Raw genomic sequence first — 27,495 nt, 5'->3', positions numbered from 1 at the left:
AGGTTTCTCATTGTATCCCATTGGGTTGAGTTTTTTCTTGCCCTGATGTGGGATCTGAGCTGAGGATGTTGTTGTGGCTTGTGCTGCCCTTTGAGACACTTGTGATTAAGGGCTAAATAAATAAACTTTGATTGACAAGCGGTAGATAATGGATGGATGATTGACATTCCATTAAATATTAAAGATTAAAATATAAATACATTTGAAATACTGGAGTCAATATACACCATCCAAAGCTGTCTGCAACTTGGGATGATGTCACAGCAATTATCGGATAAGCATTAGTCGTGTCATGTTATTTTACTACAAACTTTAGACAAGTTATGTTTTCATGAAGGGCAGCACGTTGGTACAGGGGTTAGTGCGTGTGCCTCACAATACGAAGGTCCTGAGTTCAATCCCGGGCTCGGGATCTTTCTGTGTGGAGTTTGTATGTTCTCTCCGTGACTCCGGCTTCCTCCCACCTCCAAAGACATGCACCTGGGGATAGGTTGACTGGCAACACTAAATTGGCCCTAGTGAGTGAATGTGAGTGTGACTGTTGTCTGTCTATCTGTGTTGGCCCTGTGATGAGGTGGCGACTTGTCCAGGGTGTGCACCGCCTTCCGCCCGAATGCAGCTGAGGTGGGCTCCAGCACCCCCCACGACCCCGAAAGGGACAAGCGGTAGAAAATGGATGGGATTTTCATGTAGCATAAAAACAAACATCACTTATCAACAGGCTGTAATATTTTTTTTTTAATTGGTCGTTTACACAGTAAATGTGAAGTCAGATCCACATGGGAGTCACTTGCTACAAACGTATTAATACAACAAATAATTTAAAGGTCAAAGAAAAATACAGAAAACATCAAACTAACCAATGGTTAAAATAAGACATTGGAATGTCTACATTAAATATTGCCCTTCTACAGTGCATCCGGAAAGTATTCACAGCGCTTCACTTTTTCCACATTTTACTATCTTACAGCCTTATTCCAAAATGAAATACATTTATTTTTATCCTCGAAATTCAACAATGAGTGTAAAACTTTCTTTTATTTACAAATGTAATAATAAAAAATCACGTGTACATAAGTATGCACAGCCTTTGCTTAATACTTTGTTGAACCTTTGGCAGAAATTACAGCCTCAAGTTTTGTTTTAATAAAATGCCACAGGCTTGGCACACCTATCTATGGGCAGTTTCACCCATTCCTCTTTGCAGCACCTCTCAAGCTCCATCAGATTGGATGGGAAGCGTTTGTTTTCATCCAGGATGTCTCTGTACATTGCTGCATTCATCTTTCCCTTTATCCCGACTAGTCCCCCATTTCCTGCCTCTTGAAGCATCCCTACATCATGATGCTGCCACCACCATGCTTCATTGTAGGGATGCTATTGGCCTGGTGATGAACGGTGCCTGGTTTCCTCCAAACATGATGCCTGGCATTCACACCAAGGAGTTCAATCTTTGTCTCATCAGACCAGAGAATTTGTTTCTCATGTTCTGAGAGTCTCTCAGGGACATATTGGCAAAGTTTTTACTAAGAAATAGCTTCCGTCTGGCCACTCTACCATACAGGCCTGATTGGTAGATGCTGCAGAAATGGTTGTCCTTCTGGAAGGTTCTTCTCTCTCCACCGAGGAATACTGCAGCAGAGAGTGACCATGGGGTTCTTAGTCACCTCCCTGACTAGATGAAGATGATTGCAAAATTTAAACAAAAAATAATATTCACATTGTCATTATTGGGTATTGTGTCATTATTGTGTATTGTGTGTAGAATTCTGACAACAACGAATGTATTTAATTTTGGAATAAGGCTAGAACGTAACAAAAATATGGAAAAAGCGCTGTGAATACTTTCCGGATGCACTGTATGTTTTAAAGACTCTTGAAAAGGAAAGTTAAGGAGGAATTTCAAAGTGATAAACTGTGATTAACAAAATTAACAACTCATTCAAAACAAGCAGCTAATGTCATCACCAAGTGCGACGTTTGGCAATTGATGTTCCCTTTTAGATTGTCCTCAGTGGCTAAAAACACTACAATCTGCATTTTCCCTACTTGAGGACAATTCCTGAGCTTTTCAGTGCAAAGACACACACAGAGGTTGTACTGGGTGCTAAGATGCTAGTCTGTGATGGCGGCGCTCAGTTCTGGGGGGTGGAATAGAAGGAGTGGTGCTGGTGGTTGTGGCCTGGTGGGTTGCTTGCAAACAGCAGTGGGGTGGTCTCTGATCCGTACCAGCTGGGAAAAGAGAAGAACAGGGAAAAATGGAAGTAGATATTCTATATCAACAAGTGGCTGTCACATACCTGGCGTGTGGGTGGTAGCTGCGAGTCCAAGGAACTGGAATGTCCTCATCGCCTTGAGGGTCATCAAAGAAATAGGGACGAGGTAGGACTCTGTTGTTGATGGCTAGGCTGCTGACCTGCCAGGACCACACCGGACTCTTTATACCTCACACATGACGACTGATCCAGTGTTTTTCAACCTTTTCTGAGCCAAGGCACATTTTTTTCATTGAAAAAATTCTGAGGCACACCACCAGCAGAAAACATTAAAAAATGAAACTCAGTAGCCGATATTGACAATAAAATGTTGTTCTTGCAATTGTTGGATATGAATTCAAACATTAACCAACCATGCATCACTATAGCTCTTGTCTCAAAGTGTCACGACCTGTCACATCACACCGTGACTTATTTTGAGTTTTTTGGTGTTTTCCTGTGTGTAGTGTTTTAGTTATTGTGTTACGCTCCTATTTTGGTGGCTTTTTCTCTATTGTTGGTATTTTTCTGTAGCAGTTTCATGTCTTCCTTCGCAATCAAGATTATTTAAGTTGTGCGGACGCTATCATTCTTTGTGGGGACATTGTTGATTGTCATGTCATGTACGGATGTACTTTGTAGACGCTGTCTGCTCCACACACTGTAAGTCTTTGCTGTCATCCAGCATTCTGTTTTTGTTTACTTTGCAGCCATTTCAGTTTTAGTTTCGTTTTGCATAGCCTTCCCTAAGGTTCAATGCCTTTTCTTAGCAGTACTGGCCTTTTGTTTATTTTTGGTTTAAGTGTTAGATACCTTTTTACCTACACGCTGCCTCCCGCATATTGTGATCACGACAAACCATGTTCCCGACAGCTACAAAGTAATTAGCTACCTGCTGCCACCTACTGATATGGAAGAGTATTACATGGTTACTCTGCCGAGCTCTAGACAGCAGACACTCAACAACGGCACATTTGCGGATTATAATTATAATTATATAATCTCCCACGGCACACCAGACTGTATCTCACGGCACACAAGTGTGCCGCGGCACAGTGGTTGAAAAACACTGGACTGAAACACTTATTAGACTTAGTAGATTTGCATCTACCTGTTTGCCCTTGCTCATAAACACATTGTAATGGCACTGTAAATGTAGGTACTGTAGATGGCATTCTAACTTTTAACACAACTCATACACACTTTTTCTGCCAGAGAGTAAGAAGAGGCTACAGGAGCAGTGTTTTTAAAAAGCGACAAATTTAGCAACATTTTCTGGTCTTACTGGAGCCTTTTGAAAATGCTCCTCTCAACAAGCAGCAGGTGCTGCTGTGGCTTGAGTTGAGTTAGCCTTTGCTTTTTCTTGGGCAGCTCATCGGTGCATTACGTCTATATCACTAAAGACTGAGGGTTTCATTATTGAAGTGTACTGCTTGTCCAACTACCTCTTGGGTCGGTCTGCGAACTCTGAAGATAAGAATGAGCAGACTGGTTGGCAGCAGCTCCCAGATGAAGAGGATGGCGCCAAACGCCAAGTAGCCCCTGTCCCCGAGTTCGTTGCGCAGGTCGGCCTGGAAGCGTGTTCATCGTTTTATTTTATCAATCACGTTCTGAGCGTAAAAGATTTTCCTACCTGATCGGAGACGTTGTACCAGTCAAAGTCAAAGGACTCAACATGGTGGTTTTGGGACAGCACGAGCACGCTGAGGTTGTAGCAAGCTCTGCTAGCAAACAACAGGATGACCGCCGCGCCGAGCGCCGCCGTGCGACACATTGTGGTCCCCTGCACACAGCCAAGTAAGATCCCGCCATATTCATGTCGTTTCATTGTTTTTTTCGGCTTACCTTGCTGCTCAAGTACGGGCCAGTGGAGCGGGAGTGCCGCGTCAACAGCAACAGCACCACGGCCAGCAACACCGCCTCCAGAATGAAGAGTAGGTCGTTGACAAGAACCCGGATAAGAACCAAATTCCAGGTCCTCTGGCCTTCCGCCACGCCATTGCCCCGGTCCCCAAGAGCAGCGCAAGCCACGTTGACGCAGAGGAAGACGGCGTTCAGCGACCCGTATGCACAGCGGGCCACGCGGCTGAAACACAACAACTGTATGTATCACATGTGATACTTAAGGTAAGGTACAGTATATATTTTCAAGTATTTCTTATATATATATATATATATTAAATATATATATATATATATATATATATAATATAATATATATATATATATTATAATAATATATATATTATAATAATATATATATTATAATTATATATATATATATATATATATATATATATATATATATATATATATTAGGGCTGCAACTAACGATTAATTTGATAATCGATTAATCTGTCGATTATTACTTCGATTAATCGATTAATAATCGGATAAAAGAGACAAACTACATTTCTATCCTTTCCAGTATTTTATTGGGAAAAAAAACAGCATACTGGCACCATACTTATTTTGATTGTTTCTCAGCTGTTTGTACATGTTGCAGTTTATAAATAAAGTTTTAAAAATAAAAAATTAAAAGAAAAATAACTAAATTAAAAAAAATTAAAAATAAAATGCCTCTGCGCATGCGCATAGCATAGATCCAACGAATCGATGAATAAATTAATCGCCAACTATTTTTATAATCGATTTTAATCAATGTAATCGATTAGTTGTTGCAGCCCTAATATATATATATATATATATACCGGTATATGTATGTATATATATATATATACCGGTATATGTATGCATATATATATATATATATATAAATAATCCGTTAATGAATAAGTATATCCGTTTGGCCACCGTGTTCAATGGAGATCTACAAAATGTGCAGGCAGAATACCCCTTCCCCTTCAAGCTGTCCTGGATGAACTGAAGTTATTTTTTCCAATCATTTTGGAACTTGCAAGCGTACTTCTTCTTACTCCTCGTCGCCATCTCTCTTCTTCGTTCTTCTGCTTCGTCTGTTATGTTTTTGGACATTACTACTTGCCGTAGTTTTGAAGCAATTCATGATGGGAATCCGGATGTTGTGTGTCAGTGTATTAACGTGCCGGCTGGAATAAACACACGCTGAGAAATAGCTCCGTGCCTGCCTGCTTTATGGGTTATAGATAAACCTATGGATAACAGAGACATATATAATAGTCTCCTTTTCAGGTGAAAGAGGACGCTAAAGGCAGTACCTTTAAGGCACGGCCCCAATATTGTTGTCCGGGTGGAAATCGGGAGAATGGTTGCCCCGGGAGATTTTCGGGAGGGGCACTGAAATTCGGGAGTCTCCCGGGAAAATCGGGAGGTTTGGCAAGTATGATATAAGCTGGCTATTTTGATTGACAGGTTGAATGCCAATACCTCACGGTTAGCCACACGATGTAAAGATGTTTAGTACTCACAGTCGCTTGTCCACTTCTGCACTGTACGTCTCTATGGCTTTGAGTAACACCTGTGGTAGCAGAACTCACGTCAGAGATACTCTGTCCTGTTCTAAGCTCCTCGGCATGAAAATGCCGTTGTCTCACCTGAGTGAAATACAGGTTGATGAGACTGAGAGTGAAGAACTGCAAGCAGACGGGGAAGCAGTAGAGAAGCCAGTAGACGACCACGGGGAGGTGGTTGGCCTCCAGCGCATTGTGGAAGTAAAACGAAAACAAGGCGGTGCGCAGCGCGGCCCACAGCAGGCAGAGGAAGAGAAAGATGCTCTGGTAGCTCCATCGCTTGTGTCGGTAGAGGTAAAGAAGCCAGAGCTGGGCGTACACCACCAGGAAGAGGACGCCGTACAGCGCCGTGTACAAGACGGTGAAGCCCAGCTGGACTGAGGGTGCCAGAGCCGGGCGCAGGGGAAGAGGGGATGGCACGGCGGAGGAATTGGGAGGAGGAGGAGGCGGCACAGCCGTGACTGGAGCTTCCATTGCCGTCTTAAGAAGATTAACAGTCCGTCATGACCACACGTGGCTCTCAAAAGGAAGGCAGACCTGAGGACACAAACATGGACTCACAAGCGTGTACAAGCCTATATCAACAATCATGAAGTGAAATTTGCATAAATTAGTGCGAAACTTGTTCATATTTAATTTCAAGACATAGCTACTGTAAGCAGGTTAGTTAAGCTGTTATCTGGTCTGGTCAATTTTACATATATCCATCCATCCGTTTTCTACCGCTTGTCCCTCTCGGGATTAACTGGAAATGTCAACTGCTGCTTATAAATCTTGTGACCTACATGGAATTGTTTTGTTATTACTGTTTGCAATAACATCATTCTGTTAATGATGCCCGGCATCATGTAAAACTATTGTTGACCATGGACTTTAGAAGTGACCTGTCTGCAACTCAGGCGCGACCTTTGACCCCTCACGAGACAGAAATGTCTTCAAAGGGATGTTTGTGTCGTAAACAACAAGCTAGCTTCCAAGGGCTAAGCTAACCGTCACTGTCTCTGCTTCACAGCGCTTAAAGACGTGAATACCTTTTAATAGAAGTTGTTCCGTCATGTGTTGCGACCAAACCGTCGAATATGACAAGTGGAATATAATATTTACACACCTATAATCCAGTGGAAGCCGCGGCGTCTCCAGTCAGGCGACGTCAACGTCGTCACTTCCGTGTTACGTCACGTCTGATAGGCGGAGCCTCGGGCTTTTGGATTTCAACCAGCCAATCAGCGATGTGCAGGAAATCGCGGTTTCTTTCAGTTTATTGTTTACTCACCTAATGAAGGAAGGTGAGTGGAAATAAAAGTGTTGGACACCAAGAGTTTGTTTTATTGATTCAGTGTACATTTTACCCATTGTATACATATATCTCACTTACGCGCGTTTAATTCCGAAGGTGCTATATAAAGAGTGGAAAAAATGCCGGTGGTTTTGCGGTCCAAAAAGTCGATGCACAGCAGTGATGATGACGAGGAGGAGTGGGACACAACAACAAGAAGAGTAATAGTAAGAAAAACGAGGACGTCGTCCCGCCTGCAAGTGAGACCCACGCACAACATGGTGAGTAATATTACACTACCATCCCGCCTCCTCTTCCTCTGCAAGGTTGACATTAGCCACGTAGTTCCTTGCTAGCTTTCACTGTAGCATCGTTAGCTAACGTCGACGCTAGTATCGTCAGCCATCCTGACCGGGGGGGGGGGGGGGGGTGCTGGACAAAACGGGAAAAGATCACATTTTTACGTGCGACAGCTACGTCGCCGGACCGTCATTATCTTGTAATTGTTAACTAAAGTAACTTCATTAAACTCGCAACTTATTGCGTCATGGTGAGTCCTCATGCTGACATCATTTGCTGACTCATCGTTGGTCCTTTAATGTATATCGCACTCACAGCATGTTTGTTTTACTCGCTGAGCAAGTTATTTTTTTTTTTATTGGTAGGAGTCGGAGAACTCGGACTCGGACTCTGTGTACGGCCAAGGGATGGAGGGACTGCACACTGATGAGGAAGAAGAGGAAACAGTGGAGGCGACAGAAACGGTATCGCTATTGTTCACTTTCTTTGTATACACACACACACTGCATACATGTTACTTGTAGCACCTAACACATGCAACTCTACTTAATCCATTATGATGGATGTGTACAGTTTCCATCTATAGCAGTGGTTCTTAACCTGGGTTCAATCAAACTGGTTCGGTGAGTCGGCCTCAGGGGTTTGGCGGAACCTCCACCGCAGAGGTCAAGACACACCCGACTCATCGTGTAAATAAAAACTTCTCCCTATCGGCGTATTATGGATACCACCAAACAATGTTCACTCTACTTTTCCATCTAATTTGCAGGTGTGTAATTTGTTGTGAGTTCATGCACTGTGTTGGTTTTGTTCTTTGAACAAGGTGATGTTCATGCACGGTTCATTTTGTGCACCAGTAAAAAAAACATGTAACTTGAATTTTTTTTTTTTTTTTTTTCACTAAAGAAGGGTTAGGTGAATGCGCATATGAAACTGGTGGGGTTCGGTACCTCCAACAAGGTTAAGAACCACTGATCTATAGTCTGTTTGTGTAACTGCACTGCTTAGTCATACTCATTCACGCAATCTGCGTAAATGACAAAGAATGAGGCAAATTTATCGGTGTATAACCTGCCTCTGTAGAAGCTGGAAAAGTCAAGGAAAATAGTTAAGGGAAAGAGTAGGAACTCTGTAACTGAGAGGTGTTTGTACTAAATAATTTAAGACATGTTTCCCTTTACTGACTGAGCTCAGCTATCATAGCCCAAAGTTCAAACTAAACAATAAAAAAAATGTAATTAGGACAGGCGCAATAAGCAGGATTCCACTATACTGTAATGTGCTTGTAAGATGAGGTCGTTTTACAAGCACATAGTGTTCCATGACTGAGCTCTCAACTCAAAACAATGGAAGCTCAAATCAGCCCCGCCTTTTGAAGTGAATTGAAATCAATTCAAACCAGGCTTTGCTCTCCCAACACCACCATTTTATAATAACGTGTAGTACAATTAGCTACAGTAGTTTATGAAATAATGTTATTGTACCTTGGAGAGCAAACATTTGCAGGTGTGTCCTAGGGGCTGATGTTCCGTCGTTTAACAATAGGATCTAGGAAATTGTTGTTCGCGTTGCACACTGAGGTTTTTGAGTGACTGACCGGAGAGTTCCACGCTGACAACAAGCTGTGCTCGTGCACCAAAGGCAAAGCACACCGCCAAGCCAAGAGACAGGATGCCAAACACCGTTGTTTGGATGCCGTGCGATGTGGACCAACAGCCATAGAGCTTTCTTGTCAGGTTTGGCAACCGCTAGGATATGTTTTTAGTGGTTTATTTCCCAGATTCGGTCTTCCGTTTTTTCTCCTTCACACTAACTTTCTCAGTTCCGGTGGTTGGAGGGCAGTAGTATTGTACTACCAAAAATCAACTTTAACTATAGTTAAAAACGGATATAAATTAGTAACAAATAAACCACAACAAGTAAAATAATAATAGTAATAAAAATACATTTAAATAATATCAGTGTAAAAAACATTAATTTTCAGTTTTTCCATTTTTTACTTTTACACTTTAGTGTGTGTGCTTTTTGTGGCAAATAACATTTTATAAAATGTTTCTCAATAAATGCAAAAATCCTCGCATTTATTGGTGCAATACATATTTGAACAACTTTGACCAATACTTTAGGTCAAACCATAATTGTGTAAACAAATCAATAAGTGCATTATGCTTGTGTAAGGTACTTTTTTGAAATCTTTATTTTGTTAGCGTATTCAGACAGGATGTGGCTGTTTTTAGTGGTTTATTTCCCAGATTCGGTCTTCCTTTTTTTTTTCACACTAACTTTCTCAGTTCCGGTGGTTGGAGGGCAGGATTGGGCTGTGGGTGTGGACCAATACTACTTCAAGTGGCAGGGAAAATGCTCATAGCTCTAATTTGCCTGCAGTTTCAGAGTATTAAAAAAAAAAAGCAGAAACAGCTCATATTTCAAAGTACTTCTAAGTTGAAGTACCACTGTACTTTATTTAGGAAGCTGTGGCATTTTGGTGAGGATCTTAATACATGGACTACTAATAAGCAATAGTAGCCTCATCTGTGTGTCATGGTCCAAGTATTAGAAAGTACCGGTAGCCTGCTAAATAAATAGCAAGACACAAAACTTTTCATTTGCTATTTCAATTCTGCAGTCTCTTGATGTGTCATTTTTCTTTTACTGGTTTTGGAAATGACAGTTCCGCGACGCACTTGGATGCAGAGACCACTCTCTCCCCGAGCTTGGAAAATTTGCTCCAGAGTAGAGGTGGGGTAAATAGTCGATTTTTAGATGCATTGCAATTCTGAATTATTTCTATTATAGAATCGATTAGTAAACATCGATAATCGATTTGTTTATTGTCAACAAAGTAATGCAGACAGTTCTAAAATTTGTCTGACTGCCAAGAGGGACAAGCGGTATAAAATGGATGGATGGAATGATCAGCGAGCCACCTCACCGAGAGATCCCACAAGCTACTTTTTTATTGGGCACTTATGGTCCAGTTTTGCACAGATTTTCATAAATTTAATAAATGTGGGAATTAATTTAACTGTTTCTTTTTCCAAATGAATAGTTTTTTTTAAAGTTGCAAGTGATAAATGCTTATTTAGTGAAACAAAATGTTCTTTTTTAACTCCATCAATATACATAAATTAAAGATGCATCACTAATTGATTTTTAATCGAGTTGTAGCTCCTGAATCGTAATCGAATCATGAGGTGCCCAAAGATTCCCACCTACTCCAGAATATAGGCGAGAGAGAATGTCTGAATTATTTCTTATGTCTTGAATGTTTGAGCAAGTGACTAAACAATCTATTAAATCTGGTTCAACAATGTGGCCTTAATGGATGTATATGTCTGTGACAGCCTAATTATTATGGGTGTCAGGGGGGAAAAATTATTCACACAACCAAATCGCCATTTTGATTTATAAAAATGTTGAAGATTCATAATTTTTTTTAATAAGGTTTTTTAGGCCTTGTGCGCAGTTAATTGCTGCATGTACACATCATTCCAAAAACATTTATTCTGTAAGCTATTTGAATAGATTATATTATAATTTATATACCAAATATATTGCAAGAATCAGTTTGACTCGAGAACTGTTGAATGGAAAATCGTTTCTGAACACTCGTTTTTGCCTTGATCATTAAACATATATATATGTATATATGCATAACATATTTAAACACTCACATGAAAATGATATTGCCCTTAGGAAGCCAGAACAATATTTGTTTCTTCTGCCAATAAAGTATATTGTGTGTCTATTAATTGTATTTTTTTTTTTATAAAACTTTGATAAAATATTTGAATGTCAGTCAAAATTGAGCATTATGTTAAGGCAAGTGTATCTCATTAGCTTGTGCAAATAATGAATTGTGTGACTGAAAAGAGTATTAATTAAAAAAGGTAGAATTTAAAATGTGAGGATTTTTTTCTACATTTAAAGACCTTGTGGTCTATGTAAAATGTAATGGTGGTTCATTGGTCCAAGTTTTGGATAGATTTTGTTTACAATCCATCTTCAAACCGGAATGCATCATTTTGTGGTGGGTCTTATTTACGTGCCAAAGCTCTCATCCAGGCCAAGCCCATTCGACTGCGTCTCCATTCCATCAGCCATGTTTTAGTTTTTAGCGCTTCCAAATCAAGTCTTCTGACAGATAAAAGTTAGAATTAAATGCTACATTTTGTTAGCACCAGTGGAGGATTTAAGGATGTACAACAATGTACGAGCCAGTCTACACTACATCAAGAGGACAGAGAAAAATAAAAAACTTATCATCGGACTAAAACTGGAAAGATTGTCTTTATATAAATATGTCTGCCACTTGTATCCCAAAAAACTCAAACGGGTACCAAGAGGTAAAGAAATGTTGGTTTTGAAAAATAAGGCCCCTTTAAATAAACAGTATTTGATCGTTTTGTTTAAGTTTCAATGCTAGTAATGTTGCTAACTGATGACCCAAAGTTCTCCCATTCTCACCAGTGTTCTGTGTTCTTCAGGAAGTGAAGCCCTGCAGTGTTGTGCTGGACCGCTTTCGGGTTACTGATAACGCTTCAAAGAGAGAACCCGAGGAAAGAGACGACATGAACCGCAAAAGTGCAAAGCCTGCTTCCCGCATCCCCACCTTCAATAAGCGGCCTGCCACTCTCAGCGCAGAGATGCCTTTGTCCAAAAAAGAGCTACCTCTCCCAGTAGTTCAGCCTGCTGAGAAGTCAGCAAGTGTCCTTGTGGACACATCAAAGTGTGTGCAGGAAAAAAACCTGTTATCATACCGCATCCCCAGAATTGGCGGTGAGGTATCCACCATCTTGAGCAACACAGAACAAACATCTGAAGGGTCCACACCCAACACATCCATGTTGTCTGAGGGAGTGCAGTACGGTCTTATGGCGAGCCCCAGGCCTGCGCTCAGAGCGGAGGGACACTTCATCCAAGAGCAACACGAAAGCCAGTGCAGTGCAACCAGCGAGATTGACAGCTTCTCACCTGAGATTCCATGCCTGGACTCCTTGAGCCAAGATAATCCTCAAGAAGATAAACCACCAAGGTCTTATGTTGTGACCAAGAGAATTGTTTCAACAACCGTCACAAAGTCCACAGAGCTGGACTGCATGCCCAATGTTAGCCAAACAGAAGCTATTGTGAACGAACAGCCGCCGTGGGAGAGAGAACATCCACACACACCCGAGTCACAAGACGTGAGGTCTTCGTCGGATGTCGATAGCGAAGATGACTTTGTGATGGATGATTCTGGTGATGCAAAGGACCACAATGAGCCGCAGATAATGATCAAGACTGATCAAGCTGTGGATGTCGGCAAGGAAGACAACAACGAGTCGGTCTGTCATACAGCAGTAGAGAAGTCTGCCACAGCTCCATCCAAGTTGGCAAAGGTGAGTTTTCAATGGCGATAAAAATAAACTGAGATGTTTAGCACACGTACTATAACGTGTCCCTGTCTTGTTGTAGTCCAGGCCTCCTCTCTTTCTACAGGGTTCAGGGCGCCCTCTCTTTGCCTTCTGCTTCTTGCTGCCGGCGACTCTGCTGCTTCTTGGTATGCATGCTTGGCACTTTGGACTCCCCATGTCTGTCAGCCAGCTCGCTGCTCAGCTGGAGCTGCACTGGCTGGAGGGCGTGGGACTCATGGCCGAGTCATGTAGCAGAGATTGTCGGTAAGGAACTTTCATCGAGTGCGATAGCTCTGATCTAACCACATTGTTTTTTTTAGTTCTGTTATATTAGAGTCAAGTGGCAAGTATTCAAATTAGGAAAGTCAATTGATCGGCCACCACCCCGTATCAACCAATTTTTGTGAAAAAGTACATTATCGCCATTGCCGAATAATGCTTGACACAAACGCCGATAACCTCTAGCTGACACTATTTATTTTTAGTCCTCCAGTTAATTATGTGTCCATACACAGTGTGGTGCGGCTCTTCTAAACTAATAATCACCTCCATTACGGCAAACACAGCATTTGTGGCTTGTGCAGCCCTTTGAGACACTTGTGATTAATGGCTATATACATAAACTTTGATTGATTGATTGACATTTCTTAGGCATTAACAGGTATCATTGTCAAGTAGCATTATTACTGGAGGTTGACAGTCAGTATACGACACATAAAAGGAGAATAGATCAATAAATAAATTGGTGGTGTCGATACCAAGGGTAGTACAGTATGAGTAACTGATGATACTAGAGTGATCAGTTTGGTGTTTGTATTTCTTAAAATCTATTTTTATTGTTTTTGTTCATTTGTAAACATTAAGGGAATTATTTCTTGGACACAGGAGGCAAAAACCATAGGATATAAATAAGTAGTAAATGGTAGCTTTTTGATTTAGTTCAGTTATTGTGTACTATTAATTAGGGCTGGACGATTGTGGCAAAAATAATAATCACGGTTATTTTGATTGCTATTGTAACAACGATTAATTACACAAATTTTCATTAATTTACAAACATTAGTATTGTACCACCAAAAATCAACTTTAACTATAGTTAAAAAACAGATATAAATTAGTAACGAATAAACCACAACAAGTAAAATAATAATAGTAATAACAATACATTTAAATAATATCAGTGTAAAAAAAATTAAAATTCAGTTTTTCAGTTTTTTACTTTTACACTTTAGTGTGTGTGCTTTTTGTAGCAAATAAAATTTTATAAAATGTTTCTGAATAAATGCAAAAATCCTCGCATTTTATTGGTGCAATACATATTTGAACAACTTTGACCAATACTTTAGGTCAAGCCATAAATGTGTAAATGAATCAATAAGTGCATTATGCTTGTGTAAGGTACTTTTTTGAAATCTTTATTTTGTTTGCGCATTCAGACAGGATGTGGCGCACCAGGCTATTATAGTGAAGGGGGAAGTGTGCTGTGCTGTTGTTCTAAGCATAATGAGTAAAGAAAGACAGAGCGTTCGCGACTCTCAAGTTGCGGCATCTGTCATCCTGTTTGTATAAGTTACATCGATGATGTCATTTACAACAACACAAGCAGATGAGATGTGTTGTGGGTTGTTCTTGCTATTTACATTTGTAGTTTAGCCTCTGTTTCTAGTGACCGTCTTGACATTGTTTAGTTTAGGAAGTGTTTCGGGGCTGAATGAGTGTTCGACACTTTATGTTCCCTTCTCACAATGATAGCATTTCAGTCACATTTATCAAAATTTCCCTGATTATTTTGCGTTTACCAGCAGATTTTGTTTTATTGGCCAATAATGTGACTCTGTCCGCGATTACTTCAACGCGGAAACCATGTGCCTTACTTTTTTGTTGAGTTTAGAGATTATTCATTATCGCTGGGTCAAATAAAAAGTAGTAACCATGATGAGATCCCAAACTTCTAATAGACATCTTTTTTCACTCCTCCGTTTCACTGTCAGAAGGTCCGGAATTTGCATCCACGTTGCGTGGCCCGCTAATCTTTTTTTCTTCGATTATTATATTTTCATGATCGAAATCAAACTAAAAATGTCCAGCCCTACTATTAATATTATTGATCAAACAGTTGTGTGAAGTAAAATAAGTCATTTAAATATTTTGTTTATATTATTACACTATCAATACCCCTCACCGTAAATAACTTGAAAAATGTACAGGTAATGCATGTGATATCGTATTCGTATCAGATGATCTCACTCATGGATGATCGGACTTGGCAGCATAAAAACCCTTATAAGGAACATCGCTAAAAATAGAGAAAAACTAGAAACGTATTGACCGCAAAGGCGGACTCGCTCAAAGCTTTTCAGGTAAATTTTTACCATACATGGAGATATCCGCTGACATCACATTTGGGAAAACGTCACAGATTGGGCAAATTCCAAATGGTTCGTTTGGAGGAAGTATGAAGGAAGGCAAGATTGTTTTATAAATATCTCAGCAATGCCTCCATGGTTTGAGTTCAAATTTTTGAGACTTACCGTATACAGATCCTAAATACACAAAAACAGGTACCAATAGGTAAGAAAAGTTGGTTTTGTATAAAAGGTCCCCTTTAAGATGGTGGAAATATCTATGCAGCATGTCTGCAACTTGTATGTAGAACATAATGAAGTAGTGTTTTTGAGTGAATAAAAGTATATTGTCCATGCTCAGAGTTGACCTGGTGGAGAGCATCCCAGTGGGTCTGTACCCATCCAGCCCATCAACACAGCAGAGTACAGCAGCCAGCTGGCTCAGGCTGCTGGGCAAGGCTAACAGCTCTGTCAGCATCACCGCCTTCTACTTGTCACTGCGCAGCAACGATGAGGACTTTGCTCACTCCGTGGACACTCAGGCAAGAAGAAAGTCTCTTCTTGACTTGGCAGTTCCCACTTAAAACCCCTCTGATGTTCCTCCACATGTCTGCAGGGCAGAAAGGTCTTTGATCAGCTCAAGCAGCTGCTTTCCAAAGACGTGAAGCTCCAAATGGTGGTTAACAGCCCTCAGACCTACACCCAGGACACTGAGGAACTTGCTGCAGCAGGTATGTCCATCAAGACTTCCTGCTTTGACCTTTTCTACTTGGAAACATGTTGATAAACATCTTGGTTTTTAGGTGCAAAGATCAAAGAAGTGGATCTGAACTCCTTGACTGGCGGCATCGTTCACACTAAGTTGTTAGTGGTGGACCAGAAGCACTTCTACTTGGGTAGTGCCAACATGGACTGGCGCTCATTAAGTCAGGTTTGATATCCAGTCTCTCCCTATTTACTGGAAGTCAGGTGTGTCCCTTCTTACTAGAACTTAGGTGTGTCCCTTCTAAATATAACTCAGGTGTGTCTCCCTTCTTACTGTAACACAGGTGTGCCCCTTTTTCAGGCATGTGAAATCTGCATTTTTATACCTTAATTTTCCACGTCAAAATATCTTTTCCCGTGTTTTTTTTTTCATGAAATATTGTAGCGTGAAGTGAATTATATTTATATAGCGCTTTTCTCTAGTGACTCAAAGCGCTTTACATAGTGAAACCTAATATCTAAGTTACATTTAAACCAGTGTGGGTGGCACTGAGAGCAGGTGGGTAAAGTGTCTTGCCAAAGGACACAACGGCAGTGACTAGGATGGCAGAACCGGGATCGAACCTGGAACTCTCAAGTTACTAGCACGGCTGATCTATCAACCGCCCCACCGTTTTAGGACGGGAGTCGAAGGGGGAGTGTCAAAAGATTGAGCTTGAGCTAATTGTTTTAATGACATTCAGACCTTGTTTTCTTACCAGCAATCGAGCAGTGTCTAATGCTGGTATTGTAACATGTGACTTCTTCCCAGAAGTGAAAACCACTGTACAGCAAGCAGCGTGCGAACTATGAGTACAAAAGAGGCAAAAATCTTCCTGCAAAAAGCAGATACGAGCAAAAAAAATCTTAACTATGCAATGGAATAGATCCATATACTATATAAAAAAAACATTTGTCGAGTGATATTAAGGATTATACGTCAGTAGCGTTCTCAGACATATCGAACTATTGTGCTCCTGACATCTTCTACATGACAAAACAGATGGAAACTTGGAAAAACATGGAGGTCTGCAACTTCTTTGTGTGTGGCTGGGTCAAGGAAATTGGTATCAAGACTCCCCTAAATATATACGCATCGCTCTAGTTAGGTTGCATTTCATGATATAACTTGGCGTCTCCTGCCATGTTTGTTACTGTTGCACGCACTGTTTACGGGTAGCATGTTTTTCTCTGTCTATATCAAAATATTACTATAGATGTCAACATTGTGTATGTGCTGAAAGCTTCACTTATGATTGCTACCTTTGGTAAAAGCTTACCTCTTTTAGGTTTTGCTCACATTTGCTTTCTTTTATTTAGACTCGCCGATTTGGTGCTTTTCGAAACACTTGTAGCAAACGTGTGTTTAAGAAATACTAATAATATCAAGATACGTAATACTTTAATGGGACTCTGCTCTCTTGTACTGGAGTGTGAGCTGCATGCTAAACTCGTAAAATCTTGCACTCTTCCTCCCTTTTTGATTACCTCTCGAGGAACTCTGAAGAAACGTTTATCCTTTTCGTGATATGAACAATTCATGCAGTCAAAAACAACACAAGCATATGGCATTTTTTCTTCGAGAAAGGCTAAATGGCGCCCAGCACCCATTAAAAACAGCTACCCTGACCACAACGCATATTTAATGGACCGGACGTGACGTCAGTAAAATCCAAGCAATACATCTGTGGCTTCTTAGCACCACACAACACAGGAAATGTGTCCCATGTAACTCGTTCGACCGGAACTCCCTAACAATAACAAAAGTTCTGGGGGTGATTTATATAAACCCACTACATTATCAATAAAAATATGATCCAAACAAAATTTGTTGAACGCTCTCCTCAGCTCAGCGAGAAGGTATGTGTTTGACGTGAGGGATGTAAACAGAGGTCACAACACCGGAAGTATATTACCCATGGGGGTGTGGTTATAGGATAGAGTTGCCAAATGGGAAACGTTTTCTGAGTTGTTTTGCATGCAGGTTATAGAATTTTACATTACATTTTCAGCTATAAGAATGTTAGTAAATTATGTACCTAAAAAACAAAATATCTGGTACATTACATGGGACATGTTAGTGTCAAAAAAAGCAGCCGAAAGAGGTTGATAGATGAAAATAAATCTAAAGGTGAAATATAGTGTACAAATGCACTCAATTGCAGGAAATGTAGTCTTGATTTTCTGAATCTTGCTTTTGAGGCTTGCGTGGCAGCACTTTGTGCCAATAGAAATGTTCCTCTTAATTTTGTCCAGTTTCTCACACTCCAGGTTACAGATGTCCCTCCTTACTGTAACTCAGGTGTGTCCTCAGTGTCTTCTTTTTTACTGTAATACAGTCTGTCTCCCTCCTCACGGTCGCACAGGTGTGTCTACTGTCCGTCCTAAGGACTGTTTGTGGACATATCGGGATAATAAAACCGAATGTGCTCCACATTAGAACTGTATGAATGATGATTATATCACACTAATAAAATGGTAACCTGAAACAGTAGAGTATGAGGTATTACAGTAATAATACAGTAGAACCTGCTGGTGTTGTTCATGTAGGTGAAGGAGGTGGGCGTAATAGTGGAGGACTGCAGCTGCCTCGCCCAAGATGCCTCTCGTATCATTGAGCTGTACAGGAGCCTGAATGGTTCTTTGCCACCATATTGGCCCGCTCGCTTCACCGCCCTGTCCAGCGCACAGCATCCTTTGCGTCTCCACTTCAATGGAGTTGCTACACAAGTGTACTTGTCTGTGAGTTCAAACACTGCATTGAAATAGCATTTATGTTAAAAGCATGTTGACACTAAACACAACAGTAATTCACCAGCACCCTTTTCCCCTGCAGACATCACCATCAAACCACTTTCTATTTCAGTTACCATAAAGTAATTTGATCAATTGTACAAATGTTATCTAACAACTTTCATCAAACACTATTGCAGAGCTCCCCGCCGCACATCTCAGCCCGCGGACGCTCTGATGATCTCACCACCATTCTGTCCGTCATCCATGACGCTCAGAAGTTCATTTTCATCTCTGTCATGGACTACCTTCCTCTGTCCGTGTTCACCAAACCACTAAGGTGATCACTTGTCACCTGGCAACCTCCATCGGATATCATCTGTTTGGACTAGACCAACACAACATCTAGTAGCACTTTTAAAGGTGTCCGTCGTGTTCCACTCTCAGGTTCTGGCCTGACATCGATTCTGCTGTGAGGGCAGCAGCCTGCACTCGGGGAGTTAAAGTGCGCCTCCTGGTGAGCTGCTGGGAGCACTCTCCCGCCGCCATGTTCCCCTTCCTACAGTCGCTGCTGGTGCTCAACAGGCCGCCGCTGAAGTGTGACATAGAAGTGGTGCGTTTGGAGCGCTGAGTGGTTCCTTATTGTTTTGACAACAAAGTTAACACATTTTTGTTTGCACACAGAAAATCTTCACAGTGCACTCTACAGCGGAGCAGATGAAGATCCCCTTTGCTCGAGTCAACCACGCCAAATACATGGTGACGGACAGAGTCCTCTACATCGGTATGTTACTGTTTGCTACCACTGTGACACAATCACCCCTGCAGATGTGTCTGACCTAACTGCGTGTGTGGACAGGTACGTCCAACTGGTCCGAGACGTACTTCTCCGAGACGGCCGGAGTGGGCTTGGTGGTGAACCAGACGGACTCTGTGGCGAAAGAAGGCCAGGGGACGGTGCGGAGCGGGGCGGAGGAGCTCTTTCTCAGAGACTGGAGGTCTCATTACGCCAGCTCGCTGTCAGCCGCCGACGTCAGGGTGTGTCCTCGCCGACCACATTGAATGATCGCAATCTTGCTCGCTGCCTTTCCAAACCTCATCTTTGCAATCATCTCGCTGACTTTTATTTCTGAAAACTGATGTACATAATTGCTATTTTCAAAATCCTATTTTTATACAGTTTTCGTGTTATGTAATTAGTTTTTTTCCCCTGCTTGCCTGGAGCAGTTTGTATATGTCATCACTTTCCCCCATTGCTTCTTAAAAGGGAACTGCTCTTTTTTGGGATTTTGTTTGGAATTTTTCACAATCCCTATGTAAGACAATAACACAGATTTATTTTTTTGCATTCTAAAGATATAAAAAAACGCTTGTAAGAAGCAGCTAATGGGAGTCTTCTGTGTTACTTTCAAAACCATGAAAACAACTTAAAAACCCTGAAAACAACTTAAAAACCCTGTGTGTAATGTTGTAACAGACACATTCATAATATTTACCGTATTTTGGTCATTTTAAGCATTACTGGAATAATTTTCCTGGGCATATGGATTTCAGTGCTCAAAACCATGGATTTTCGACTTCCGGCAACAAATTTGTGTTTGCTAATCTTTTGGACAAATGGGGATTCACAACCTTATCTTTTTGAAGCTGAATATATGATTAATGAACCGCTGGTTAGAGAAGCTAAGCGAGCCTATAACGTTGCAGCAGACTGGAGCCGGGAGGGTCAGGGATGTCATTACTCAGTGGCGTAAATGTGAAGCTTGCTGAGGTAAAAGTATGGTGACAGACATTTGCATCTGTTGGACTGAGAAGCACTCAATGTTTTTTGTCGATGGAAGTTTCTTCTATCTGGCAAGGAAGACACTGCATCACAACAAAAGACGAACTGTTGTGCGAACAAACCCTGCAGGGGTAGAAACTTTTTTCTACATACCCAAAATCAACTGGAAATGTCCCCGGCCAGCTTGACCAAATTGACAACTGTACAAGTAAGTCACTATAATATTGATCATGATACATGCAGCACACCATGCTTCTTAGTACATCTACATATACTTTCCAGATAGCTGTATTCAAACATGAAATGTGGGCTAATACTTTACAGATACTGTAAAATGATTGTTCATGTTTTTCAGTCAGTACAGATTGATGTCCTTTTGCATCGTGTATTACAAATTCAAAACACAATCATCTTAGGTGTCAAGCTGCTGACTTCTTGTTAATGCTGTAGCAGTGTTGAGTGTCTGAGCGAGGCGATGTTACTATGCTAAAAACACTTTCTCAGTGTTCGCTCTTACAGTATCAATGTAGCTACAGCTTGGTTATTACACAGGTTATGGAAAATAAATTACCGTAAGCATTGGTGGTGGTTTTTGGATGCATATTTAGAGGCAGAATTGATTGGTCTCAAGCTGCATTGTTAGCCACATCTTAGGAAGCTTTAGAATGCAAACAAAAAATCAAGTCTTCTTGTTTCATAAGGATTGTGAACTATAAGCAAAATTCCCCCAAAAAGTGCAGTTCCCCTTTGAAAGCTGTAACTTGGAACTAAACTATTAAGACAATCCTCACAACTTTTCAGTTTACTTAACATGTTTTATCATACAGCTGCACACAAATAAAGGACAGTTTTACATGTGAGAACAAATCAGGTTACATTTTGGTGGGCTTGGTGACATTTGCCACTCAATCGTTGTCTTCCCGTGCCCGCGCTGATTCATTTACCGCTCTTACTTTGGTGGGAACAGCAGCGCCTGTTCATGCTTCCAGGAGTCAATTAAGTTTGAGGGAGTGCTTACTACTCAACCTCAATTAGATCAGCATGTGATCTCAGTTTGCCTTTCATTTTAATGGATTTGGACAGACCTCCATTGACCTTTTTTCACTAAAAAGGCATTTTGCACCCACTTCCAGGTAAAGTCTGGTGCTGCAATAACACGATTTATCATGTTAAATGTTTTGGTTTAAACATTATTGGGTCATTGTTGACCAAGTCAAAAGTTGATTATAAAGTACACTATGGATACAACTTGGCTGATATCAGTGATCAGTAAGACAACCTTTTAAAACCACTTTACTACGGACCACATGTACAGAAAAGGATAGAGCAGGCTGTACTTCCTCAACGTCTGTAAAAAACTTGTGGATGTACTACCAGTCTGTGGTTGCCAGTGTTCTGTACTACATCGTGTGCTGGGGGGGGGGCAGTACATCTAAGAAGGACAGCTCCAGACCGGAGAAACTGATCAGGCGGGCCGGTTCTACGATCGGAATAAAACTGGACTCACTGGTGACGGTGGCAGAGAAGAGGACTGTGGAAAAACTAGTGAGCATCCTGGATGATGCCAATCACCCTCTGCATACCGTTGTCAGTAGCCAGAGGAGCCTATTCAGTGCTAGACTGCTTCATCCCAAGTGCAGGACTAATAGACTCAAAAACTCCTTTGTCCCACACACCATTAGACTGTACAACTCCTCTCTGGGGGGGTACTCGGATGACAGGGGATGCAAAACAATAACAGTGCAATCATTTGTCATAACATGATCACTACTGCCTAGTTTCTCTTGTTATATTCTTATTTTACTGTTATATTTTTATTCTCATTGTTGCTTTTTATTTTTATTCTTATTGTAATATTTTTCTATTTTATTTCTATTTATACCCTCATTATTTACTTACTTTTTAAATTCGATCTCAATTCTGTACACTGCTGCTGGAATTTTAATTTTCCTGAGGGAACTCTCCTGAAGGAATTAATAAAGTACTATCTATCTATCTAATCACACCCAATTAAATGTATACTTAAAACAATACAATCAATGTTACATTTAAGGTGTTTTTCACTGCAGATGTGGGGGAAAAGTTTCTCTGACTAAGAGGCTTGATAAGCATCTCCATAGATCCCAGCATGAAGCATCATGTCGTTGGTGTCCGTCCATCCATCCATCCAGAGAAAAGCTGCAGAATGAGGGCCTTCCTCATTCCATGGAGAGCTGGACACTGTCGGTTTGTTGCTGCTGCTCAAACTTCCTGGCTAGAAGAGCAAACATAAGATGAGCACAACAAGGGGGGTGCATTACTTAGACACAGGTGCCACTCACCCAATGAGTACATCTCCAGCTGTTGTCGCAGGCGCACTTTCTGCAGGCTGTCGTAGAAGTTGGGCTCTGTGCTGCTTTCCACGGTGGGGGGCAGGGTGAAGATGCGCATGATCTTCCTCTTGTTTCTGCATGACACATTCAAGTAGGGGATTGAACATGCCGATTAAAGCAGAAAGTCACACAGATCATACTCATACGCGGCCTTTTTATCAGCAAGGTACCGACTTTTAGCTGCGGCCAAGTAAACGTGAAATTAGACAAGTTGATTTCAGTGATGTAATCGAGCACCCTAGTAATGAAAATAAGCATGTTGGAACAAATGATGAATAAAGAGAGAGTCTCACTTTCTGGCGTACATCAACAGGCCGAAGCTAACTAGAATAACGAGCAGGTAGACGTTTGTGGCCTCGTTCCAGGCTTCGTGCACAGAATAATCGATAGACTCGGGCTCGTTGCCCAGAAGACCGTGTTCCCCCATGCAAATACCACAACTATAGAATCTCTATCTTATATGTTCATCTGCATAAACGAATAACTATCTTGTTGTGTTGGCGCTAGCAAAATAACGAACGGTGTAAACACAATGATGTCAAATCCCGCCTTCTTCCCCTTTAAATAGCAGTTGGTGAATGAGTTTAAGGGTTCACTACCGCCACCCGCTGGACTGGAGTGTGAAATTTACAGAAAACTTTGGCAACTGTATTAAAAAATAACTATATTCCACACAGTGGTGGGCCGTCAGGGCCAGCAAGGCCTTCTCTGCTGGCCTAACAACACCAGAAATCATGATCATAATTAAAGATAAAAATAATTTTTAATTTACTTTCCCTAAATATCTAAAAGTATTAATATTATCTTCATATCATATTATGCTCCTTCCAGCTCTGTTGTTTTTTGTTTAGAGTTTGTATCCAATCAGAATTGAGCTAGCTTATGTTGCCATGCTGTACCAAATCTGCCAGAAGCCTTCAGAATCAATAATGCAGGCGTCTGTGCACTGGAAGTGAACGGACACAAACATTTGACAGACAGTTGCGATAGCCAATCAAATCACGAGTTGTTGACAGTAAGGCCTTCTAGATGGCCTAAGGCAGATATGTAGTGATGTTATGAGCCAGGTAACATAAGAACTCCATTACTAAACATGCCACAGTAGTGAAGAGCATGCGCAATAGCCCCGTTTAGGTTGTTGAATGTAGACATGCCGGCAGCTGGATGTTTTTGATGAGCACGCTGTGGAGTAAACTTTCAGAACTCAGCCAACACGCCTCGCCTGCGTCTTTTATGATTAGACAAGACAACACATATATTTGCAAGGTTATTTCAAGAAGAATATTTAAAGAGAAACTACATCTTGTGAGATGATGCAGGCCAACCCCGAAAGCTCGCTCTGCTGTCCCGGCGATGAAATGTGAGTTCAGATATTTTATTTCTTTATTTTTTCATGTTTAATATATTTTTTACAATTTTAATTTTGACAGTACCACATACGATATGTTTTAATTGCTGATAAGGGTTTATTGATTTTTAAATGCGCCAGAAAATAACCTGTTTTGTACAATGCGCAGTAGTGCGTACATGTGTTTCTGTAGTATTTCTCCAGCAATGGTCATGTGGGGACATCAATGATGGTATTTTGAGAGGTAATCTTTGGACACAGGACATCACTGAAGGCCTAGGTGGGAAACGCACGGCCCACCGCTGATTCCACACGACTCTTCAGTTGAAGTTGCGTTGCTGTAAAAAAAACATGTGCAGCAGTGAGTAGTTGCAAAAACAACAACAAAATAAATCTGACATTATAATCGCTGGGTCTCAGGCATAACCCCAAGTTTCCAAATCAATAATGTCCGTTATCACCATTTATTAATCTTCTTTTTCTCTGGCTACCCCTTCCCTCTCCCTCATTGCCCCTGCCTTTGCTTCCTTTGTCTTGTCTTAACTTTCTTGGAGCCTATTTTTGTACTGACAAGATCTTCTAGACCAGGGGTAGGGAACCTATGGCTCGGGAGCCAGATGTGGCTCTTTTGATGACAGCCTCTGGCTCTCAAATAAATCTTAACTGACATTGCTTAAAACGATAAGTAATGAATAATTCTGCTGGAAATCACAGTGTTAAAAATAACGTTCAAAATATAAAACATTCTCATGCTTTTTAATCCATCCATCCGTTTACTACCGCACCTGTTCACGGTTGCGGGAGGGCTCAGCCAATCCCAGCTGTCCTTCGGGGTACAGGAGGGTCGCATTAATGGTAAGAAGTATTTTATTTACTATTGGTTAGCTTCAGATAAACAATGTTATTAAAAAGAATGAGATACTTATTATACTCTAAAAATGTTGGTCTTACTTAAAAATGCACGCATTTAGTTGTATTCAGTGTTAAAAAATATTATATAGCTCTCACGGAAATACATTTAAAAATATTTGGCTTTCATGGCTCTCTCAGCCAAAAAGGGAACCCTTGTTCTAGATGATAAGCTTGGGTTCTGGGGAACCTGCCTGTCTTGACGGGGCGGTTGGACTTGATGGACTCCTGGGAGTGCTGTGTGCTTTGTGTTTCTTTAAGTGGAGGATGTTACTACCTACTACCTATTCAGAGTCATGATAACAGGACATCTTCTGATTGGAGTAAGCTTTGTCCGGGTGTATTGACAAATTGGAAGATGCTGCCAATCGTTCAAAGTACCCCAAAGCTGCCACACATGACTGAACTCTCACTCACTCACTCATCCCATGGCCTAGGAGGCCGTAGGGGTGTCATGGTGGATGCTTGGGCAGTCAGGGATCTCCAGCGCTCACGATCTTCTGCTGTTTGTGACTGAAGAGCTGCGGGCAATGTTCCCTCTAATTTTTCATGTGTGTGAGCAAACGCAAAAACTCCCTGAGCATTCAGTGAGACCATGTGAGCAACATCAGACGTGCATACTGTGGCTACACCAGCAGCACACCTGTCCCAAACCTGACTAAATAACAAGTTCAATCTCCATCCATCTATCCATTTTCTACCGCTTGTCCCTTTCGGGGTCGCGGGGGGTGCTGGAGCCTATCTCAGCTGCATTCGGGCGGAAGGCGGTGTACACCCTGGACAAGTCCCCACCTCTTCGCAGGGCCAACACAGATAGACAGACAACATTCTCTTATTATTATAATCAAATGACAGCAGTCATTTCCATGAGATTATTTTCTAATATAAGTGTTTAGGCCCACTTACAATGACAGTAACAAAAAATATTGTTTTTCATGAACTGTGTACTTGTATTGTTTGTCTGGGTGGAGGTCCTGCTTTGGAAATAGTTTGTACCCCTTTCAGACATTGCATTTAGTTCCCATTAAAACATTCACATGTTGCACAATGAGATGTAAGCAGGGGATCATGTGTAGATTCCTGCAACTTCCTGTTTGTAAAAAATATATTTTTATTAGTATTTATTTAATAGACTAACAGCATTTAATGATTAATATTTATAAATTAATATTCCTAATAAATGACACTAGAATAAGCACACATTTGATTGGTAAATCATAGTTATAACGACCTGGAATGACACTTTATATGTGGTGTTGGAGTTGTCCGACTTTTTGTGTGGCTGTAAACGCATCACTGGCTAAGAGCCATATGTGCATGTGTTGGCGCAAGTGAGAAAGAGCGAGCGGCTGCTGTTGATATATCAGAGTTGGTTTTGGTCTGGTTTGTACTGCAGAAAATTACCACTTTTGTTGGATATCATTTTTTTACTAATGTTTTGGTGATGTGTTTATGGCCAACAATAAAGAGTTTTGCTCAGTAAAGTGACGGATGGAATTCATGTCCTCAAAGCGTCTCGACAGACTTTACAATATTTGAACAATGATGACGAAAACTGTTTTCTCTGTCGTGGCCGTGTGTCGAAAATTGTTATGCGCTTATTTTTTTATTTGATTTTGTGCGTGGCATAGATTTGCCGTGCGCAGAGGACGCTTGAGCAGTGCGCAATTGCACAGGCGTGCACCTTAGAGCATTCAGACTAAGACGTTTGTGATTGTGGACAACATCTCGGAGACCCTATCTGCTCTGCATGGTGAAGTATCATAAAAATTTATTTTAGCACAACTTAAAAAATTAACGACACAAATACATTTTCTTAAGCACAAACATGGCCGTGTTATTCTATTATTTGCAATAATAAGGGGGGGCCAACGTCACACAGGTGTCGAGTGTGCTAAGATGGTAAATTAGCAAATCTCACAACATTGATGTCTTTTAGGACTTTAAGAGCAATGAACCATACAATAGGTGCTGTCTGTTAAATTACTGGTAGTTAGATATCATCTTTCTTAATAATGTTGTATGCTTGCTGTAGTGGTTCATTGTTCATTTGTTTCCTGTCCATTAGTGTACACATAGTTCTGCTTTGAAATGTCATTTACATTTTAATTTAAGTCCTAAATATAGAATAATTGAACGGATATGGAAATGTGTCAATGATATAAATCACCCATTACCGCCCCAATACAAATTGTTTACCCACAGATGTATGGTGGCCGACACACTAATCATCACACATTGTCTATTTCAAAATTGCGTGTAAGAATTGTGAGGGGAAAAAACCCATTAAATTATACATCCAATTAGTTTCCTTCTTGCTAATTGTGTAGGAAAAATAAAAACTCTTTCAATTGTTTGCATCTTTACAGTTTCCTTCAGTTTCATCTTCAAATGCACACCATTTTTGACAAAGCTTAACGCATGGACACTCCTGAACACAATCTTAGGACTGGGGTTGATTGTATGTACAGTATAAAAGTACATATACAGAAAGTGACAGACAATATTTAAATGTTTAGCCAACTGGCTGTTAAAGTTTTTTATATCTGCACTAAAACTGTGGGCACTATTTCTGGGCAGAATCA

General features: G+C 40.9%; 3 protein-coding genes across 5 annotated transcripts; 1 reads left to right on the top strand and 2 right to left on the bottom strand.

Moving 5' to 3' along the window:
• Positions 1–723: 723 nt before the first annotated feature.
• On the bottom strand, positions 724–7,270 carry gpr137 (G protein-coupled receptor 137). Of its 2 annotated transcripts, XM_061929510.1 has the most exons (9): positions 7,080–7,270; positions 6,813–6,977; positions 5,789–6,241; positions 5,663–5,712; positions 4,101–4,341; positions 3,889–4,038; positions 3,701–3,826; positions 2,301–2,416; positions 724–2,232 (listed from the first exon to the last, which is right to left on the bottom strand). In XM_061929510.1, exons 3-9 carry the CDS (start codon positions 6,176–6,178, stop codon positions 2,136–2,138), a joined length of 1,170 nt encoding a protein of 389 aa, XP_061785494.1. In that variant the 5' UTR covers positions 6,179–6,241; positions 6,813–6,977; positions 7,080–7,270; the 3' UTR covers positions 724–2,135. The 2 variants fall into 2 exon arrangements, with proteins under 2 accessions (XP_061785494.1, XP_061785495.1); XM_061929511.1 differs by lacking the exon at positions 7,080–7,270 and having other exon boundaries at positions 6,736–6,862.
• pld7 (phospholipase D family, member 7) lies at positions 6,878–20,862 on the top strand. Of its 2 annotated transcripts, XM_061929504.1 has the most exons (13): positions 6,878–6,990; positions 7,098–7,261; positions 7,646–7,744; positions 11,768–12,661; positions 12,738–12,940; positions 15,383–15,563; positions 15,638–15,752; positions 15,825–15,952; positions 18,316–18,507; positions 18,699–18,838; positions 18,946–19,111; positions 19,183–19,282; positions 19,358–20,862. In XM_061929504.1, the coding sequence occupies exons 2-13, from the start codon at positions 7,121–7,123 to the stop codon at positions 19,558–19,560; spliced, it is 2,562 nt and encodes an 853-aa protein (XP_061785488.1). In that variant the 5' UTR covers positions 6,878–6,990; positions 7,098–7,120; the 3' UTR covers positions 19,561–20,862. The 2 variants fall into 2 exon arrangements, with proteins under 2 accessions (XP_061785488.1, XP_061785489.1); XM_061929505.1 differs by lacking the exons at positions 6,878–6,990; positions 7,098–7,261 and adding an exon at positions 7,402–7,530.
• A 213-nt stretch (positions 20,863–21,075) lies between these two features.
• On the bottom strand, positions 21,076–23,218 carry smim19 (small integral membrane protein 19). Its single transcript, XM_061929512.1, has 3 exons — positions 22,947–23,218; positions 22,603–22,727; positions 21,076–22,535 (listed from the first exon to the last, which is right to left on the bottom strand). Exons 1-3 carry the CDS (start codon positions 23,078–23,080, stop codon positions 22,480–22,482), a joined length of 315 nt encoding a protein of 104 aa, XP_061785496.1. The 5' UTR covers positions 23,081–23,218; the 3' UTR covers positions 21,076–22,479.
• Positions 23,219–27,495: the final 4,277 nt, after the last annotated feature.

The sequence above is a fragment of the Nerophis lumbriciformis genome, linkage group LG34 (genome assembly GCF_033978685.3).
Source record: "Nerophis lumbriciformis linkage group LG34, RoL_Nlum_v2.1, whole genome shotgun sequence".
NCBI classification, from domain to species: domain Eukaryota; kingdom Metazoa; phylum Chordata; class Actinopteri; order Syngnathiformes; family Syngnathidae; genus Nerophis; species Nerophis lumbriciformis.
Note: the sequence above shows the minus strand (reverse complement) of the source record. Positions and strands in the feature narration are given on the sequence as shown.

What these genes read in the sequence shown, in the direction of transcription:
- gpr137 (XM_061929510.1), bottom strand. Translation starts at nt 6,178, where the DNA reads ATGGAAGCTCCAGTCACGGCTGTGCCGCCTCCTCCTCCTCCCAATTCC. An exon ending in TCAACCTGTATTTCACTCAG is followed by an intron (nt 5,713 to 5,788) that starts GTGAGACAACGG and finishes CTGCTACCACAG; the next exon opens with GTGTTACTCAAAGCCATAGA. An exon ending in TTCGCAGACCGACCCAAGAG is followed by an intron (nt 2,417 to 3,700) that starts GTAGTTGGACAA and finishes TGGTCCTGGCAG; the next exon opens with GTCAGCAGCCTAGCCATCAA.
- pld7 (XM_061929504.1), top strand. Translation starts at nt 7,121, where the DNA reads ATGCCGGTGGTTTTGCGGTCCAAAAAGTCGATGCACAGCAGTGATGAT. An exon ending in CTCCATCCAAGTTGGCAAAG is followed by an intron (nt 12,662 to 12,737) that starts GTGAGTTTTCAA and finishes GTCTTGTTGTAG; the next exon opens with TCCAGGCCTCCTCTCTTTCT. An exon ending in TGAGGAACTTGCTGCAGCAG is followed by an intron (nt 15,753 to 15,824) that starts GTATGTCCATCA and finishes CTTGGTTTTTAG; the next exon opens with GTGCAAAGATCAAAGAAGTG.
- smim19 (XM_061929512.1), bottom strand. Translation starts at nt 23,080, where the DNA reads ATGGGGGAACACGGTCTTCTGGGCAACGAGCCCGAGTCTATCGATTAT. An exon ending in CTGTTGATGTACGCCAGAAA is followed by an intron (nt 22,728 to 22,946) that starts GTGAGACTCTCT and finishes TGTGTCATGCAG; the next exon opens with AAACAAGAGGAAGATCATGC. An exon ending in GCTGGAGATGTACTCATTGG is followed by an intron (nt 22,536 to 22,602) that starts GTGAGTGGCACC and finishes TTGCTCTTCTAG; the next exon opens with CCAGGAAGTTTGAGCAGCAG.